Source organism: Denticeps clupeoides, chromosome 3, assembly GCF_900700375.1.
Source record: "Denticeps clupeoides chromosome 3, fDenClu1.1, whole genome shotgun sequence".
In the NCBI taxonomy this organism is placed as follows: domain Eukaryota; kingdom Metazoa; phylum Chordata; class Actinopteri; order Clupeiformes; family Denticipitidae; genus Denticeps; species Denticeps clupeoides.
This window is the reverse complement of record NC_041709.1, coordinates 24,698,767-24,720,221: the sequence shown is the minus strand read 5'-3', so window position 1 is coordinate 24,720,221 and position 21,455 is coordinate 24,698,767. Positions and strand designations below refer to the sequence as shown.

At 41.3% G+C, this 21,455-nt stretch overlaps 1 protein-coding gene across 1 annotated transcript; it reads right to left on the bottom strand.

The window, feature by feature from the left end:
• Positions 1-1,001: 1,001 nt before the first annotated feature.
• Positions 1,002-16,481, bottom strand: gga1 (golgi-associated, gamma adaptin ear containing, ARF binding protein 1). Its single transcript, XM_028972682.1, has 17 exons — positions 16,411-16,481; positions 14,244-14,328; positions 13,279-13,354; positions 12,999-13,097; positions 11,832-11,955; positions 11,633-11,733; positions 9,677-9,757; positions 8,774-8,911; positions 8,147-8,228; positions 7,796-7,906; positions 7,579-7,716; positions 5,907-5,980; positions 4,637-4,824; positions 4,011-4,195; positions 3,605-3,774; positions 3,368-3,478; positions 1,002-2,876 (listed from the first exon to the last, which is right to left on the bottom strand). The coding sequence occupies exons 1-17, from the start codon at positions 16,451-16,453 to the stop codon at positions 2,766-2,768; spliced, it is 1,917 nt and encodes a 638-aa protein (XP_028828515.1). The 5' UTR covers positions 16,454-16,481; the 3' UTR covers positions 1,002-2,765.
• Between the last annotated feature and the right edge of the window lie 4,974 nt (positions 16,482-21,455).

Here is a 21,455-nt window from a genome sequence, read left to right as displayed (position 1 = left end):
CTTTCACCCAGGCTTTAAACCTGCCATAGCATCATTGCCTTGCTGAAGGTGACCAACAAACTGGTCCCATTAGAAGTATTATTGCCGCTATACTCCTGTGCCATCTTGATCATTGGGTTGGCATTAAAGGCACAGACCTTCAATGGTTCACCTCATATCTGAACCATATGTCATTCTGCACCCCGTGGTGTTCCTCAGGAGTGTATCCTGGGTCCAGCACTTTTTTGTCTAATCATGCTCCCATTAGGCAACATGCCTGAGAAATGTGACATATTAAAGCAAATCACATGGTAAAAATGACATCATGTCTTATTTCAATAATCCATGGCTGGATTACTTTAACACTTTTTGTTTGAAACTCCCTAAAATGTCATGGCCTCAGATTGCAGCAGCAATCCTAGGACTAAAAAAACAGGACAATATAAATCCAGCATTTGACCTCTTTGAATTGGTTGGAATTCTGTTATAGGATCCAGTTTCAGGATTTGTTAGTGATTTTTAAAACCTAAAATGGTCTGGCACGACCTCATGTACCTGCACAAATCTAACTTCTAAAACAAAGGCTGTCACCTAAAACAGTGACAGCCTTTGTGGGATCAGCCGATATCTGAAATGCGACGCTTTTGAGAGATTTAAATCAAGGCTCCGAACTTACCTGTACTCTCCAGCCTTCTTGGTCCCCGATGTCTGTATTTTTTTTTTTTTTAGCATTAATTGAATTTGACCACATTTTACACCATCTGTATTAATTGCAGGATGGTGAGCACTTTACAAATAAATTTGACCCTAAACAACACAAACCACTATAAAGTGACAGCTCATCAGGGGGATGCGTCAAAAATACATATTACTGCCGAGCAATACGTATGGCAGGAGGACACCATACTGCATCATTAACTTTGTGGTAAAGTTTCACTTATCTACTCAGAAGAGTTTATTAATGAGTCGATATCCTGGAAAAATTAACTTCACTTACTTTTGTCGATAACTATGACACCCCATTTTAAATTACCCCAGCAAAACCATAGATTTTATTTACCTTAAATACATATGTGCACGACATTCTCTCCACTCGCCTCTGTGATGATTTAGCATCTGTGCATTTCAGGTTGGCAAATGAACATTAATGCAATATCCACACCATTTACAGGGTCTGTACCGCACACATAAATGACTGGTGGGAGGGGCATGAGTGAGGGCGACTGCAGGAATGCAACTGATCCAGTCTCATAGAAGGATGCACAAAGAGATTCGACACTGGCAGCTGGGAGTGGAAAAACTATAGATTTCGCTTAAAGCGGTACAGTAGTTGCATAAATCATTCATTAGAATTTAAAACAGCAACAGTTGTCCCCACATCCTTAACTTGGTGACCAGGAACGTTAACACTTGATGTCACAGCATTGATTCTGAAACATTGGGGGGGGTTCTTGTTGAAAACGTAAACCAAAAAAAAAAAAAAACACGTCAAAACACACAAAAAATGGGAAAACAAAGACAAGAGGTGACGCACACAGTTATATACATTGACATTACAAAATAAATCAGACTAAAGAGAAACTGTCAGATCAGGCACATACGGTAGATTCAAAACAAGACTTAAGACTTCAGCTCTGGTGTCTTGACTCATTTTCCAAAGTGACAACCTTACGGACAATACAGGGAAGTTTGGTGAAGTTCAGATCAAACTCTCAAATAAATTTGCACATTTTGTCACAAAATTTGGTACACAAGTAGATGGTCATTCAAAAATGGCCTATTGTGCCATCATGAATTTGTAACATCACCTACAGCCACATATTTCTGTGGTAATCATTCAGTATTTACAATGTTCCAAAGTTAGAATTTTGCATAATAAAATGATTTGATGCAGAGATTATGACTATCATCAAGCGTCTCAGTGACTTGCACATATCTAAATTGCACCCAAAATCTACTATAAAATAAATACATTTTCAATTATTTTTCACATTTCATAATGTCTCAAAATTCTTTGGGAATGGATTTAGCTACATGTGTACCAAATGGTTTGCTTTGATAGTCACAAAAAACCCAATTGTTATGGGTGTCTGCAACACTACACAAAAAAATTCCAGGTTCAAAGAAAAAAAAAATGATCTAAGGTGTCAAACATTCTTTTGTTTCTCTTTTGACAGTGAACAGCACTGAATCATGACCAATCATCGTGCAACCAGTTCAATAATTAGCAAAAGAATAAAAGGTGAATAATGAGTGTAAAGGGATATTGTGTGGATATTTCTGTGTCTGTATATTATGGTGAGTTACCGGCGTTGTCTGCCGCTTTGTAACTGTAAACCTTATGTGGTCTGTCTACCTTCAGCGTTGCTGATTCTACACAGGGAGAGCAAAAATGGTTATACGTTGCACTGAAACTCCTAAGGCCATGTAGACACACACACACACACTGCCAGACATTCTGCTTTAAAAGGTCTGACATACTTGGAAAATTACAGCAATGTTTTATCATTCAAATGTTACATGTCACAGAAGACAATCAGCCATTGTTTTGAAGGACAGGGCCATGATTGAATATTATGTTTTTTTAAAATAATAATAATAATAATAATGGTCAGTTCAAAAGATGGTGGGCTTGGTGCAAAGCAAACACAGCAGTTAGGAAGTTGGAAATGTGGAGGTCGCAGATCAAAAGCGAGACTGTTGGTTTACTACGTGTGCAAGTTCAACCCATCAGGCAATATGAACAGGAAGCAGAAGGGTAACAAGGAATCAGTCCATCCCCCCACCTAAAGGTTTCCCCAGCTGTCTGGAGATGGAAACTCTTCAAGGTCCCCAGATTCGTCATGTGATTCTTCGCCCAGGTCAAACGTGAGCTTGTATCTCAATCGTACTTTCTCCTGTAAAGTGAAAATAAATACATGGATGCTGCATCAGTGTCTAGCGCCCCTTCTGGCTGGTCTGAGTACAGTTTTTAGCTCCTCCCATTGCAAAACCTCTGGACAGCTAAACACTGCTTCAAAAGATGCATATGCAGAGTCTATATGCATTTTGAAGAAACAATGAAGCATTGGTATCAAAGTTTACCCATCGTCAACATTTTATAATATAGCACAGGTTTTATCTTTTCACATGAATTATGGATATAGTATAGGATTAATTGTATCACGTTATAAAGTGAAAATATTTTGAGAATGATCAGTTTTTTTTTTTTTTTTTTTTTGCTTATTGAACACAAATTGTGAACACCGCTGAGTTTTTGTGCATTAAAAGTAGACAGTACTACTGATTGAACACAGACTTTATAATCTGCTACATCACTACTGTGTTCATAATGCTGGTTTAAAATATTCAATGTGATGAAGTGGAAGACACAAAAAAATATGCTGACCTTGTGTGGATTGGCCAGAAGCAGGACTTGTGTGATGGCAGCAGGAGGCAGGATGGGGTTACAGGCCGGCAGATCGGTTCCCGATGAGGGCTGCAGCTTCACTTTCATTGTCTGGTTAGAGAATCATCAAGATACCCAAGATTTGTACTAGTACCACACACCATCAACCAAAACAAAAATCTAATGGTTGATGAGTTTCAAATCAGACATGGGAGATGAGGAAAAAGTGGCAATGACCTTGGGGACTGCCGCCTGGAAGCGTATGTTGGTGACTGGGATGGGAGCAGAAGACAGCATGGATATGATGACCACCAAAACATCAGGACGAGCTGGGGGACAGTCCTTTGCAAAGTGGAAGAGCACCCGTAAACTGTGTTTATCAAAGATAGTCACAGGCAACAGGCTGCCTAAAAAAAAATAAAAATAAAGAATTGTGAAAATTTAAAGGGTTAATATTCCTAAACTCAAACCTTGATTAATTGATCAAATGCATATGCTGTTTGAAACAGAAAATTCTAAATGCAAGAACTCACAACATTCTGAAAGTTTAATTCATGGTCTTAATAACCGCACCACTGTTAATTTTTGTTCAGCGTCTACCTACAGGCTCAGAGGCCTGCAGAACAGCAAACTTCACACTCACTAGGCTTGATGGACTCCAGGGGTACATTCACGTTTGCTAAGGAGATGTCGTTCTGGGGGGCGTGGCTGGTAGTCGGGCCGAGCGATGGAGCAGCCAGCTCAGGCGGAAAAGCTGGGCTGGGGCTGCTGGTGGACTTTGTCTGAAGGTCGCGTAGTGTGGGTCTAGACTGGGGCTGTAGCTTGTCCCTGATTAAGCAAAAACAAGGTCACATTTCAATTTTACAAATGAATACTAATAAAATTAAATAAAAACCATAAATGACTCAAATGGATAATTAGCAAACAAACTCAAATTCTGCTGCTGCGCGTGTTGGAATATGGAAGCAACACGCACAGCATGTGATGTGGTCAAAGATAATATAGACTTGCACTTGTTTTAAATGTTGTACTTATAAACGTAGAAAAAACATTTCTCATGCAGCCTTACGGGAATTTTGCACATCATGTTATAAATGACTTTTCCTCAACTTGTTTATTTCATATTCCAAAACTTTTGAAGGCCTAGAAGGCCTTCTCTTTTCAGATTCCACAAATTTTCCAGGTTTTTAATGATCATAGGAACCCAGTAAATGTTTGTTCATGAATTATATGAGCATCCATGTCATCCGGTCACACCCTGACTGTTACCATTTGACCTGCTGCTTCTCAGGGGGGAGGGACTGCTGCAGCAGAGTCTTCCCCAGCATGTCCAGCTCATCCAGCGCGTTGCTGGGAGGGGCGGGCACACCGGCATGTGTCTTAGCGGGTGTCGTCAACTCTGGCATCAGCACGGATGCAGGGGCTGCTGGGATTGGAGTGTCCACGCTGTCGGATGACTGTGGCATCAAAATAATGCATTCAGCTCGTCGTCCACAAACATTTATATAACATATAAGGCTGCTACTAACAATTATTTTAATTGATTAATTTGTCTATTTTTTTAATTATAAATCAGAGAATCGGATAAATAAATAAAAAAACGCATTCATTTATTCAAAAACAGAACTAAAATCTTTAGAAAGTGCACAAACATGTTGCTCCATGAGCTGTTATAATAATAATAAAATAAAAATGGACTAACACAAAAAAAAAAATTGTGAGCATGTCCACATGTTTTTGGCTCTTTTCTTTGAGGCTATGTTGACTGCTGCAGAAAACAGCCGCTCAGATCGTGTTGATGTGGGCGGGATGCAGAGGTAAGACGTGAAGTGATTGTCATTGTGAAACACTGCAGCACAGCACACGGTGGCACAACGAAATGTGTCCTCTGCTTTTAACAATCACTCTTAATGAAACACAGTGTGAAAGGGGAGCTCTGACCAGGTATCACACGTGGTGCAAAAAAAATCCCACGTAACGCGTGTTGTTGAGCACGTGCACAGACCAGGCAGCGTCAGGCAACAGATGTTATAAATGCCATTCAAAGCACCGTTTTTTCATACAAATGTGTGTGTGTAGCATAAAAGTATGTGTTAAAATTATGGCCTTGTATCTTTTCTCTGCCGCCAGTCATTTTTTTTTTTTTTTGGACAATCACTGACAGCACTTGCAGGCTCACTCTACCCTGGAAGGGAGTCCCTCTCTGTATCACTCCTTCACAAGGTTTCTACCTTTCTTTGTGGTCTATCCTAGAGTATTTTTTGTGTGCAGAAGGGTCAAGTGTGGGGGGGTGTCAACTGTAGGGCCAGTCAAAGCCCATTGAGACATACTGTATGTGATTATGGGCTATATAAGAAATAAATGTTGTTGTTGTTCACTCTGCTCAACTAAAGTGTTTTTTTAAAAGATCAAATGTCTCCGCATCATGCAACCCAACAAATCGATTATGAAATTTGTTGCCAACTCTTTCAGTAATCGATTTAATTGTTCCATTGTTATAACAACTATTTCTACTGGATTTAACTGGAAATTTGCATACCTGAAAAGAGTTCCATGTTGCATCTCCAGCTTGAGAGCCCAAATTACAACTGGATGTTGTGACGTCTGACAAACCTGGCAAAAAAAATAATAACAATCATTCTTCACCATAAACAGTGTTCCACACTGAGTAATTTTATAAGCCATAATTCTTATACAGATGTCATTATCATCAGATCACTTAACCAAAATGTGTTACAATGCTTAATTTTTAGAGCTTCTGTTCAAATAATCGTGAGACTGGATTAAATAATTATATAATTAATAATAATTTGTGCTGCACGATTAATCTAATCGCAATTGTAATTGCGATGTCAGTCTGTGCGATTACATGAACGCAAAAAGCTGCGATTTAAATGTGACTCGTTTGGTCGGTTCAATGGAGACCTTAGATTCGTGATTCGCATAGACATATGGGTAGACGTACGTCAACGTCACCGCCATATTGCGATAGGCTGTGCTGTGGCGTGAAGCATATACATGTCTATGGAGAGAAGTGCATAAAAATGCCTCACTCTTGTGCTTCTTGGGGCTGTACAAACCGCTGTACGCTCCAAACCAGATCCCGGGGATTACATTTCAGGTAAGGCTGAGCAATTGTTTTGAATATATTTGGTCATTGTAAAATCCCTTTTTATAAGTCTTAACCTTAGCTAAACTAGGCTAAGCTAGCGAAGCTATGCATTCCTGTGTTCAAGTCAGCCTCCAAACAACGTTTTGGCTAAACGTAGGCATTAACTATTTAGACTGTTCTTAGCTGTTTAGTTAACTTTTCTCAAAATTTGAAGGTTTCCTACAGAAATTCACCTCAGTTTACAAATCTTAACCTTACCTAAGCTAGCAAAGCTATGCATCCCTGTGTTCAAGTCAGCCTCCAAACAACGTTTTGGTTAAACGTAAGAACTATAATACGGGATTTTATAATGGCCAAATATAATCAAAACAGTTGTTTAACCTTACCAGGGTTTGTCGTTCGACAGTAATGTTTTTTAAAGTAAACAGTTTTTTGTGATTAATTTTGTAGAATATTTTATTTTGAAAGCACTGGCCATTTCAAGTTGTTATAAGTAGTTTGTATGTTTCAATTTGAAATTAAACATTTTACTATTAGTAATTTGTATGTGACTTTTCATTGATATACAAGCAAGTGTCCTTTATCATATTGCAATCGCATATCGAAATATTGATCTCAATAATTGCAATATGTCTTTTTCCCCAAATCGTGCAGCCCTAATAATAATTAATAATAATAATAATAATAGATAATCTGTGTGTCAATTAAAGGAATTGGAGCCTTCAGATCCTGTCTACAAAGGATTCAATTCAGTTCAACCACGGCACATTACAAGAAGGGCAGTGGAAGCCTAGCAGGAAAGGAAGTGGACCCGGAATCGGAAGGTTGTGGATTCCTATCCCGAACCACCAAGGTGCCACTGAGGTCCCCTTCATCAAGGTTCCATCCCCACTCACTGCTCCCCGGCACCTTTCATGGCACATTTTTGATCTTTGGTAAACACTTTAAAAGCATAATTTAGTTATGAAAAAAAATCCATGCGATGACTTAAGTGACACACCCCTAAGTGTCACATGATAAGAGCTGCAGACTAAATTCCAAACCAGGTCTTACAGAGGGTCGGCATCTGAAAAGATCTGAGTGATGCAGATTCTGTTACCTAGCGACATGAGCTCATCATCCAGCAAGCTGATACCCAGCTCGTTCGAGGGTGTCGGTTGCGAAGGGAATTCTGGGAAAGCCGGTGCAGAAGGTGATGTGTCTAGTCCTGTCAGGTCCAGAAGAGCTGTGCTGAGTCCTGTGCAGGAGCAGAAAGACTAGGTCAACCGATGGGAGATTGAAGTCGCTAATTTAACGCTGGTGTGGTGCTGACTGACCTTTCATTTGGGGCATGGTTGAGCTATCTCCATTCACTTCCTCTCCCTTCACCAGGTGCCTGTAGAGGTTGATGACCTGGGTCAGGCTGTCATTGGCCTGCAGGATCTCAGCTGATTTTGAAATACAAGGAATTCTCAGCTAGTGCAATCCTTCTCTGAACATTATGTTTGATATTCAGAGCAGTAAATGTGATTTATTATGTACAGCCCAATCCACAGAGGCACTACAAGACAACGTCTGCGGCTGACAGCTTCATTTCTCCACAAAATGGAAATCTTAATCTTATGACTGTTTATAGTTTAAAACTTTTCAGTGTTGATTTGATCATTAATAAAAAATCTCGTTCTCACCCAGAGCCTCATCATTGTCCTCAGTGTCACTTGCCAGTCGGAACAACGTTGGCCTCATCTTCTCACAACGCTGGTACAGATCCTACAAACACAAAACGATGGCATTTATCAGACGCCCTTATCCAGAGCGACTTACAATCATTAGTTACAGGGACAGTCCCCCTGTAGCAAATTAGGGTTAAGTGTCTTGCTCAGGGACACAATGGTAGTAAGTGGGATTTGAACCTGGGTCTTCTAGTTCATATACGAGTGTGTTACCTACTAGGCTACTACGACCTCTTGTTGTGTGTGGAGTTTGCATGCTCTCCCCATGTTAGGTTTACTGTGTGCCCCACCCTGCACCCAGTGTCCCAGGACAGGCTCTGGGAGCCGCAACCCAGAGTAAAAGGACTACGTGGTTAAGGATAATGAACGAGCATGAGTGAGCATATCATAGAAAATGGTAATTCAGAATTTTACAAATTATTAATTTTGTCTCAATACTTGACTCAATAGACTCAAAACTTTTGCACATGCAGAAGTGTCCCACCGTAATGAGTCAGTATCATTCACGTCACCTGTCAGTGGTTTTAATGTGGTGGCTGACTGGTGTATTTACATTAGGTTGGACTCAGTATCTCAGCTGACCTTGATGAGTTCCTCGTTGCTTTGAGAGCTGGTCTCCTTGCAGTAGTCCCCAAGCAGCTGGGTCAGCAACTTCACACTCTCTTTAACCTCCTGGATGGCATTGACCCGCTTGGATACCTTCTCCATCCGCTTCTGGTCCTGTGGGGAACAAAGTCATTGCCCAGGAAATGAAAATATAACGTATGACTGAACACTAGGAGTGATCTGATCTTAACACTAAGAAAAGCTGATCTCATCAGACTCTGAGTGTCCAGATATCTACAACATGACATTATCGTCTTACCGCATATTTTTAATTTGCACAGCAAGCATGGTGCCTTGAGCTCATGCCACGTTTGGCCTGAAAGTGGCTTTAGATTTGCAACAACAAGCAGAAAAACTGCCACAGACATTTTTTTGCCATTTGTGGAGTCAGGTGAACACAGACTGAACACAGACATTTTTTCCGCTCATTGTAGCAAATCAAAGTGTACACATGGGTGAATGAAATGAAGTGATTGTCATTGCTATACACTGCATCACAGCACACAACAAAATGTGTCCTCTGCTTTTAACCTATCACCCTTAGTGAGCAGTGGGCAGCCATGACAGGCGCCCGGTGAGCAGTGTGTGGGGACGGTGCTTTGCTCAGTGGCACCTCAGTGGCACCTTGGCAGATCGAGATTCAAACCGGCAACCTTCTGATTACGTGTCTACTTCCTTAACCACTAGGCCACCACTGCCCCAAAAAGTAGTTCCTTTCTTCGCTGCGAGCAGAGACCTTAACGCTTGTATTTTAAAGAATCATGTGAAATATTGTAGAAAATTTATGGGATGGCTCGAAATGCAGCTGGTCAATGTAAAACATGTGGACATATGAGTTCATATGAGGCTCATAATGAAAATCAGAGAGGTGCCACTTACTTCCTGCACCATTTCCTTAATGAGCTTGTTTGCTGCTTTCAGGTCTTCAGGGTGAGTGCTGTTCAGGAGGCGAGAAAGCATCTTCAGGGGCACAGATGAGGGGGGGGGGGGGGGGGAGGATGAGATATCAGCATATAAACTAAACCAGACACACAATAAAGAAATGTTTTTTTTACATTTTATTATTCACATTTATGTTTACTAATATTCTAAATAGTCCGTTTAAAAACAGTTAAATTAATTTATGTCAGAGCTGTTAAAAAACTACTACACCTTGTAATTTAAAGGTGCCCTGGTTTTTATATCGATCTTATTGGTCCCCTAAAACTGTATCTGAAGTATCTCTCCAAAATTCAGGGAAGAGTGGCCTATAGAAATGAGCAGGCTTTTGCGGAAATTAGGGCTGCACGATTTGGGGGAAAAAAAAGACATATTGCAATTATTGAGATCAATATTGCGATATGATAAAGGACACTTGCTTGTATATCAATGAAAAGCCGCATACTAATAGTGAAATGTTTAATTTCAAAGTGAAACATACAAACTACTTATAACAACCTGAAATGCCCAGTGCTTTCAAAATACAATATTCTACAAAATTAAATAAATCACAAAAAACTCTTTACATTGCTGTCTGAATTACATTACTGAACGACAAACCCTGGTAAGGCTAAACAACTGTTTTGATTATATTTGGCCATTATAAAATCCCATATTATAGTTCTTACGTTTAACCAAAACGTTGTTTGGAGGCTGACTTGAACACAGGGATGCATAGCTTTGCTAGCTTAGCTAAGGTTAACATTTGTAAACTGAGGTGAATTTCTTTAGGAAACCTTCAAAGTTTGAGGAAAATTAACTAAACAGCTAAGAACAGTCTAAATAGTTAATGCCCACGTTTAGCCAAAACATTGTTTGGAGGCTGACTTGAATGCATAGCTTCAGTAGCTTAGCTTAGCTAAGGTTAAGACTTATACAACAGGATTTTATAATGGCCAAATATGTTCAAAACAATTGTCCAGCCTTACCTATGAAATGTAATCCCTGGTTTGGAGCATACAGCGGTTTGTACAGCCCCAAGCAGCACAAGAGTGAGGCATTTTGTATGCACTTCTCTCCATAGACATGTATATGCTTCACGCCACAGCAGAGCCTCTCGTAATATGGCGGCCACGTTGACGTACGATGCAGCGCGTCATGCGCCGTCTAACCATATGTCTCTGAATCGAAAGTCATGTGACCAAACACATCACATCCGACTGAAGTGTGACTTCAGTCAGCTCGCAAACTTTGAGAGAATGAGAGAATAGATCAGATATGTTGCCGATCCAATCAAGGTAAAAATCATTTAAATCGCAACTTTTTGAATTCATGTAATCGCACAGACTGACATCGCGATTATGATTAGATTAATTGTGCAGCACTAGCGGAAATGATGTCATTAACTACAAAAAATACATTTGTGCTCATTTTTACATTCAATCACAGAACAACTGCAATGCTACACATGTTTGGAAGCCTTGGAGAATGTTTTAGGGGAGGGGTGGGAAATTCTCTGGGCGGATAAAGCATGAGAAAGGGGAGGTAACCTTTCCCCTTATGATGTCATACATTCCAGATCAGACTCTCTGAGCTGCCGCTCTCTGAACGGTGAAACAGAATGACCAAAGCACTCTTTACACCTATCGCCATTTATAGCCACTACAGGACCATAGACAGACTAGAGAAACTCGTATTAATGTTAAATAATCTCACAAAGTGAATTTTTCCTAATAGGGGACCTTATACGGACAAGCAGATCGGTTGATCTGCTGTGGCGACCCCCGATGGGAGAAGCCAAAAGACGACAATGATCAGACGCCCTTATCCAGAGCAACGTACAATCAGTATTTACTGGGGCTAGTGCTACCAGGACACCCATTCTGGTCAAGAATTTCAAAAGTTGCAATGTGTTACCTTAGACTTTTCCTCATCCTCAAAAATAGCGTTCTTCGGCCGAGGTGGAGGAGGTGGGAGTGGCTTGTCGTCAGGAAGTACTGGGTCCTGTTTCACAATACCTGGAAAGGCAAACATGGTTCCGGCCCAAATTAATACGTTATTTTTATCCTATATCCTCCCCGCCCCAAAAGCATGTGCAACAAAGGTGCTTCCTCACCCTGCTTCTTTAGCATTTGGTAAGCATCTGAAATCTTGGTTTCCTCTGGAAGCCACACTGTCCAGCTGTACATTACTTCCAAAACCTTCTTCTTCACTGGTTCAGGTGCCCGTGAGCCTAAGTACTGGGTAAAATGGAAGGGAAAAATAAAACACAACCGTAGGCTGCAACGAATTACTAATTTCAGTCAAGTAAATGACTAAATGCTATATGGCAAAGCCATAACCAATAGAGTAGATTATTTTTGTATCCGATTTTTGAATAGTTAATAAAATGAAAGTTGTCAGCATACATTCTATGTGCCAACATCCAGCACAGAACCTCCCAAAAACATTACATTTACAGCATTTATCCGACGCCCTTATCCAGAGCGACTTACAATCAGTAGTTACAGGTACAGTCCCCCTGGAGCAACTCAGGGTTAAGTGTCTTGCTCAGGGACACAATGGTAGTAAGTGGGATTTGAACCTGGGTCTTCTGGTTCATAGGCGAGTGTGTTACCCACTAGGCTACTACCATGAACATGTGACATGATGTGATTGTCATTGTGAACAACAGCACACAGTGACAACAAAATGTGTCCTCTGCTTTTAACCATGTGAGCAGTGGGCAGCCATGACAGGCACCCGGGGAGCAGTGTGTGGGGATGGTGCTTTGCTCAGTGGCACCTTGGCAGTTCGGGATTCAAACCGGCAACCTTCTGATTACGGGTTTGTTTCCTTACCATTATTTGCAATGGTGGCCTAGTGGGTAAGAATGTGGAATCAATCAAAAGATAGCGGGTTCAAATCCCAAAGCGCCAAGGTGGTCCCCTTGATCAAGGTTCCGTCCCCACACACTGCTCCCCGGGGTGCCTATCATGGCTGCCCACGGCTCACCAAGGGTGATGGTTAAAAGCACAGGACACATTTCGTTGTCACTGTGTGTTGTGCTGCAGTGTTTCACAATGACAAAAACAATCACTTGTGGTTTAAAACTATGCTATAAGTGGTATCAATGCTCATTGTGGTTTTCACAATGACCAGTGAAATATTTGAGTTTCATTTTTAATGACATTTATCCTCATTTATTCCTATTGAGGTCAGTTTTTTCCAATAGTTGTAATGACCACAAAAGGCTAAACAGAAAATAATAATAATAATTAGCCAAATCGACCAGATTCTGTACCTTTGGAGAAACCACTTTGATGAGCTCGTTCAGGAAGCGGAACTTGCCCACCTCGTTGTGGAATCTCTTCCCACAGCTCTTCATGCAAGTTTCCAGAACCTGGTAGAAGAAAGGAGAACAGGAACCATCTCAGAGCCACAGTAATGGAAGTTAGAGATCATCCTACTGGAGCAGACATACACTTGAATACACAACACAAATCCCACGTAGGCTATGCCGTCTGGATTTGGGGCCTAAATTCTACATCATTCTTGGTATCTAGACGTTGGACAGCGCTTACCATCAGTGCCTGCATGGCCTCCCACTCCTGAGGGGACTGAATCTTATGGGCCAGAAGCCTTGTAGCCAGTTGAGGACTTAATTAAAAAAAAAAAAAAAAACATTTTTACATCATTAAAACTGGTGAGTAAAGGGATGCAAATCTATTGAAGACTGAACAGAAATGCTCATTTAAATGTTCCCTTTGGAGAAAATTAGTTAGTACTGCTCTTTTAAAAATGACACAAAAAGGCAGCAGCTCAGACGGTCGGATCTGGAATGTCCCCTTATGATGTTATAAGGGGAAAGGTTACCGGCCGTTTCTCATGCTTTTTCCGCCTTGAGAATTTCCCACCCCTCCCCTAAAACATTATCTCCACTGACCGTCATGGTTAAACGTGTGAAGCATTGCAATTGCTCTGTGATTGGATGTAAAAATGAGCACAAACGTATTGTTTAAGTTACGTCATGCGAGACCCTGAAAAATGCCGAAACGACTTCCTGTTTGCTGCAATCATTGTGTTTGGTGAATGGTGTTGTCAATGTCATTTCCGCGAATGCCCCCTCAACTTCATTTGGCTGCTCTCCTTCTTGTCCCGCCTCTCTCGTCCTCATTAGCATTTAAAGCTACAGACACTGAAACGCCGTCCTGGGGACATCTCATTGTGGGACTGGATCAAAGTGGCTGTAATTCTGCAGGTTGAATTTCGGAAAGAGACTTCAGATACAGTATTAGGAGGACAATAAGAACGATCTAAACCCCCCCCCAAAAAAAAAAAAAAAAAAAAAAAAAAAAAAAACAGGGGACCTTTAAATCACACATAGGACTCATACATTGACATACTCAACTTTTTAAACAGAAAGTGGGAAACTTTGAACTACTGGTTGCACAACTTCATGAAGAATAAAGTATGTCTGGAATGCATGACGGGAAAGTGTACAGTGTATTCGGGCACAGTGTGCGGTTTTTAAACGATGAAGACTCACCCTTCGAGCTCATGATTGAGTTGTTCACAGAAGGCTTTAATGCCGTCCCAGTCAGCCTCTCTGTTCAGAGGGTTGGTAGCTTTGTCTGAGGAACACATGCACGTACACAACAGGAAATTTAGAATCTTTAAAGATTCGAACACCATGCAGTATAAATAAATCAATGGTTTTGTTGACAGCACGGGCAGCACAGGAAAAAAAAAAGTTGATAAAGCAATACGTTGATCTTTTTTGGAGCAGAAAGTGTTGAAACACTTGCAGTCATGGCCAAAAGGTTTGAGAATGACACTGGTTTTCACAAAGTTTGCAGGTTTTTTTATTACGGAAATTTGCATATACTCCAGAATGTTGTGAAGACTGATCAGATGAATTGTTCCTCTTTGACATGAAAATGAACTTAAAACCCAGAAATCCCATTTCCACTGCATTTCAGCCCTGCAACAGAAGGACCTGCTGAGATCATTTCTGTGAACAAGTGAGAGTGTTGAGGAGCACAAGGCTGGAGATCATTCTGTCATGCCAACTGAGTTAGAATAGCAGACTGGATGCTTAAAAAGGTGCTTGAAATCATTGTTCTTCCTGTTAACCATGGTTACCTGCAGGGAAACAGGTACAGTCATCATTGCGTTGCATAAAAAGGGCTTCACAGGCAAGGATATTGCACCGAAATAAACCATTTATCAGTCCATCAAAAACTTCAAGTAGAGAAGTGTGGTGAAGCAGGCTTCAGGGTGCCCAAGAAAGTCCAGTAAACGCCAGGACCGCCTCCTTCAGCTGCTGGATCGGGGCACCACCAGTGCAGGGATGGCAGCAAAGAAGCCACTTCTCTCAAAGAAAAACAAGGACAGACTGATATTCTGCAAATGTACAGGGACTGGACTGCTGAGGACTGGGGTAAAGAAAATAATTTTCTCTGATGAAGCCTCTTTCCGATCTTTTTGTCTGGAGAAGATAAGATGAGCACCACCATCAGTCCTGACTCGTGCCAACAGTAAAGCATACTGGGACCATTCATGTATGGGGCTGCTTCTCATTAAAAGGAAGTGGCCTCACTCACAATTTTGCCTAAAAATGCAGAAATGAATAAATAATGGTGCCAAAACAGCAACTTCTTCAAACCATCCAAGAACAGTTTGGTGAAGAACAATGTCTATTCCAGCATGATGGAGCACTGTGCCATAAGGCAAAAGTGATAATTAAGTGTCTCTGTGGAAAAAAAAAAAAAAAAAAAAAACTTGAAATTTGGGGTTCATGGCCAGGAATCTCCAAGGACCTTAATCCAAATCAGAACTTGTGGTCATATCCTCAAGAGGCGGGTGGACAAACAAAAACTCACAAATTCTGACAAACTCCAAGCACTGATTATGAAGGAATGGGTTCAATCAGTCAGGATGGAACAGGCCCAGCATGACAGGGCGGATTGAAGAGGTCTTGAAAAAAAGGACCAGAATGACAAATATTGACACTTTGCATAAACTCAATGTAGTTGTCAAAAAAAGCCTTTGAAACCTAGAAAATGCTTGTAATTATACTTCAATATATCACAGAAACAACTGACAAAAAGATCTAAAAAGCAGCAAAACCAGTGTTGGTGTCACTCTCAAAACTTTTGGCCACGACTGTGTACAGCGCTGTCTCTACTGTTACAGTGATCTGGAATTGAAGATCCACCGTCAAATCACTGCTATTGCCGCGTACCCATGATACATTGCGTGTACTTATAACGGCGTATAAAGGATGGATTATAATTAAGAAAGTGTAAAAAGGACGATGAAAGTCCGTCACTAATTAGTAAAGGTGATTAGTAAAGTCGGACAGACGATTCCAGGAAACGGGAGCCGAACAGGATCACCTGCTAACCTACGAGTCAACTCCTCCTCCGGGCGAGCACCGGGCTAAACCCGCTGTCTAAAGTCCCTGTCGCGGCCCCGGCGACACTTTTATTTACGGGCCTGGGCGCGGTATCGCGACGCGACGCCGAATCGCCGCCGCGGCGGCGGCTTGCTTGGCAGCACCTGGCTAGTAGCAGCAGCGGCGCTACGCGGCGATTTCCGGGCTTATCGGCGGCCCGCGGTTCGTCTCCGCGTCTCGGAGCGCGGCTGCCGCGTCGGCGTGTCGCGCGTCGTCGACCACGTCGCCGCGGTGGCGAGAACTCAGCGTGACTCACTGATGCGGGACTCCAAGCTCTCCTCATCTGGCGGCGACGCCATCTTTCCGGGATTCCGCGGCCGAGATGGGACCAAGTCTCGCGATGGGCGAGACTTTGGCGTCTCGCGAAGTTATCGGCGCTTCTGGGGACTCGCTGGGTTGCCAAGGGAACGTTGTGAAGGCCTGAGTCAGCTTAGGGTCGCCGTGGCTTTTATTAAAATGGTCATAAGTGAAACCTCTCTCGAAACGATGATGCAAAAATATGACTCGGTGTTTCAAAAGAAATCATTAGCTGAACTTATGAATTTGTTCCTCTTGTTGACTCCAAAACAGGTTTAACTGGCTGCTCAACTCTCTTAACCAGATTAAGATGGTTATGTTGATAGTACCACTATCCACTTCATCTTAAAGTGGTCAGCCATCTTAACCATCAGATAAATCTAAAGTCTGATTGTATCTCAGAACAGTACTTTAGTAAATGTAAAAAAATTTTGGTATATGTACTATAATATCCTTACTTAAATACAAATGTGTTACTACTTAACAGAATAACAATAACAGAACAACAAATAGAAAAAACTATTCAACCCATGTTTGCTGATGTACCGGATACTTAATTGTGAGTTAAACATGTTTAATCAGTTTAACTCGTCAGCTCTCTCTACAAAGATCATTGTAAAAGGGTTTTCTAATAATCAGTCAAGTGACAGATACAGATACATTTATATCAGATATTCCATCATTAACAGCCATTTATGTACACAGTACACTGATGGACAAAACAATATTTTTATCAAAACAATGAACTTTTGTAAATGACCCTAAACCTTTGAATGGTAGAATAGAGAGTTCAGTTTGTGTGATGAGATGTTTAACAGAAGTGGGGCCTGAAGATACACTATAAAAATGGCTGAAATTACATTGAGCATAAACTGTATACTGCTGTAAAATGAACAGTAAACATGCAAGGAAGTGGGGTATTGTGTTTTTTTTGTGTGATGTTAGTGAGTTTGCATTTTAATATTTCATCTGTAAGAAGTAGAAACCACCAACAAATCATATGTATCTCACTCGAATTTAAACTCAACCCCTCCACCACTTCATGTATTTGACATCTTTGGTCATAATATTAATAATATTGAAGAGGCGAGGAGGAAATGACGCATCAACACCACTCACCAACCACAATGTTTGGCACAGATAGTAAGTAGTGTTGGTGTTTTTCCAGAGAAAAATTAAATGAATAACCCATTGAGTCTCGCATGACAGAAATGTAAAAAAATTATTTGTGCTTATTTTTATATCCAATCACAGAGCAACTGCAATGCTTCGCACGTTTTCAAGCCATGATGGTCAGTGGAGATACTTTTAAGTACCTGAGATACTTTTGGATTTCCTTTTAATATTCTCCTTTATCTTATAATGGTTTCACATTTCCATGCAATATCTTCTTAGTCCAATAGTTACTGTTCACATATACCTGAATTAGATCCTGCCAGTTTGTTAGAATGTAATTTAAAGGTTAATTTTGGTGCGTTTTTTTTCTTCTAGTAATGATTTAGATGCTTTGTTGGGGGTCAACCCTGAGAAAGGCACAAAGGCCTAACAGGAAAAGTTGTTGTAAAGACCAAAAACATAAGATTTACATGAATATAATGTTACCCGCTCTTATTTTGATAACCCCTTTGTGAGCGGAAGTACGGTAACGGAACTGAGCTTGAGGTAAGACAGAAGACGCGAGGTAAAGCAGGAGAGGCTCAGTGGGAACGCAGAGAAAAGGACAACCGAAAAAGTTGAAAGCAACAAATCTAGCGTCAGTTGATAAGGGAACAAGGTTTGTAACGATGACTAAAGTATATTTGAGCAACTTGTAATGTTTGTGAGAAAAGACGCGATTTGTTATGTTAAGGGAAAGAAATATGCTAACGTAAGGTGCTGTGCATGACGGTGCATGTGATTGTAATTATTGTTATCTGCTCTTGCTTAGCTCTTACGTTGGTTGATGACACGGACGGCTTCAATAAATCATCATTTGACCATCAGTTCTGGCCTTCTCAATATTGACTGACTGCTACAGTAAGAGCTTGACCGCCGCCTCCCGCTGCACTACGTGGTTTAAGGTAATACCCGCGACGTCCAGCAGGTGGCAGAAGTTGGTCAGAAGACGAAACGGATCGAAAGAGTCTCAAATGGAAGATGTGCAAGCTGCATCACTAAGTCAAACGGTCACAAATGAACAGATTGCAAGTTCACAACAAGACATTAAAGATCCAATCACATGCAAAGAACAAATGTTAAGTGAGCTTCAAGATAAAGCTCAAAGCATGTCAGACTTACCAAGACGTTCTGAAAGAGTTAAAGTACAAACTGAAAAGATGCTAACATACCGAAAGGAAGAATTGAGCCAAAAGGAAAGGAGACTAACAACTCTTTATGAACAATGGAAAATGCAAGTTCGAGAAACAAGAGAAAAGCTAAAGACAGATATCACAGACGAAGAGATGTCAGAACTTGCAGACATAATAGAACAAAGGAGAGACAATATATTGACGTTCTATTCAGAAATGAGAAGCCAAACGGCACCAGCATCTGACATAAGGAGAAAGATTGATGCATGTGAAGCAGTAACTCATGAAGTCGTAAGAATAATTCTGGAGAGAATAAGTGGTGTTGATGGAGATTTTGATGCAGAGCGTGAAAGAACTCGTTTACGTGGACTTTTACAGCGTGACTATGCCTTGTCCATATATGGCTCGACCGCGGCATCAAACCACAGCCAACGATCCTCAGCTTCACAGCTTACCGCAAAGCGAGCCGAAGCAGCAGCGGAATTAGCAGCAAAAGAGGCAGAATATGAGGTTGTATTAGAGGAACAAAGACAAAGAGAAAGGATAAAGGCTCTAGAGGAGGAGCACAAGGAAAAAATGGCAGCGCAAAATTCAGAGCTGGAACGCTTAAGAGCGCAGAAGGAAGTAAAAGCGGCTCGAGCCAGGTTGGAAGCATATGATAGAGAGTTATCACTGGTGGAGGATGAACAGTCAATAAAAGGCGAACCAGTTAGCCCAAACTTCACACCCAAACAGCCCATACCAGCTCTCCCCTTCATTCCTGTGCAAACAGCTCACTCGGATGTCTCTGAGCTAGCACAAGCAGTGCAAGACAGCATAAAAATGAACAAACTTCCCACGCCAGAACCAACAGTGTTTAGTGGTGATCCAATAAATTTCATAGAGTGGAAATCCACATTCATGTCCCTGATTGAACGAAAGGGCCTCTCAGCGGCAGATAAAATGTACTACTTAAAAAGATATGTAACTGGGTCGGCTCGCAAATGTCTTGAAGGAACTTTCTTCAGAAACGATGAAGAGGCATACAAAGATGCTTGGGATAAACTAAACCAAAGATACGGTCAACCTTTTATGATACAAAAGGCATTTAGAGAGAAGCTAGCGAATTGGCCAAAGGTGCAGTCCAGAGACGCTGATGGATTAAGGAACCTTGCAGATTTCATAAATGCATGCAAGCTTGCTATGCCTCACGTAAAGGGACTACAAATACTCAACGACTGCGAAGAAAACCAAAGATTGTTGCACAAACTACCGGACTGGATAAATGCAAGATGGAATAGACAGGTAACAAAAACTTTGATGGAGGGTGGTGAGTTTCCAAGTTTTTGTGATTTTGCTTCCTTCCTCTCATTAGAAGCGGAAGTTGCTTGCAACCCAGTCACCTCCATTCGCGCACTTCGCCGCACTGAAACAAATATTGATAAAAGGAGTACAAGGGTAATCAGTGGCAGTAAAGCAGGTGTATTTAACACAAATGCAACTGTACAAAGTGACAAACGGACAATAACAAAGACACCTAACAGTTCTCCATGCATGTTGTGCCAGGATGTACATCAGCTTCACAAATGCCCAGACTTCTTAAAGATGTCTCTAGAAAATAGAAAGAAATATGTGAGAGACAATAAACTTTGTTATGGCTGTCTGAAACAAGGACACAGTGCTAAGGACTGCAGACGCCGCCTCACTTGCGAAACCTGCACAAAGAGACATCCTGTGTGTCTTCATGATGAAAACTACAGTAACGGTTTGCAAAGACAAACACGTGGGAGTACGGAGAATGCAAATCAAGGTAACTCACCTGAAACTGCAACAGCCATGTCACTTAATGTTGCCAGATCAGAACAGACTGTCAGCACCTCAATGATAGTCCCAGTATGGCTGTCAACCACCACCAATCCACTCAAGGAAAAATTGGTCTATGCATTATTAGACACTCAGAGCGATGCTGTCTTTGTGGATCAGGATGTAACGCAGGAGCTGCAGGCAGATGTTTGTCCAGTAAAACTGAAATTGACTACCATGATGGGTAAAAATGCTGTCGTAAGTAGTGGAAGGGTGTCTGATCTCTTGGTGAGAGGTTACAACTCAGCCACAGTCATAAAGCTCCCCACGGCATACTCCAAGGATTGCTTACCTGCTAACAGGGAACACATACCCACATGTGAAACAGCCAAACAGTGGAGTCATTTACTGCCTATTGTAGATGAGATCCCTCCACTCCTCAGTTGTGAAGTGGGTCTCCTTATAGGTTACACCTGTCCCAGGGCTCTTGCACCTAAACGAATAATCTTAGGAAAAGATGGTGAGCCCTATGCTATTCGCACGGACTTAGGATGGAGCATAGTAGGCAACGCAGCGCTTTGCAATGAAACGGATATAGACAGCAGCCTCTGCCACAGAGTCACAGTTAAAGAAATCCCTCACTCCACTCCAGCAGATGCAATACTTGCTCTGGAAAGAGATTTCAAAGAGACGGACAGAAACGAAAAGACTGTATCACAAGAGGATTTAATATTCCTCCAGAAGCTTAAGCAAGGCATAACACAGACGGAAACAGGACATTTGGAGATGCCATTGCCATTTAGAGAAAAGCCACAAATGCCAGATAACAGACAACTTGCTGAAACCAGACTAAACCAGCTCAAACGCAAACTCATGAAAGACGAAAAATACAAGGAGGATTACAGGAAATACATGAATGACATCATTGAAAGAG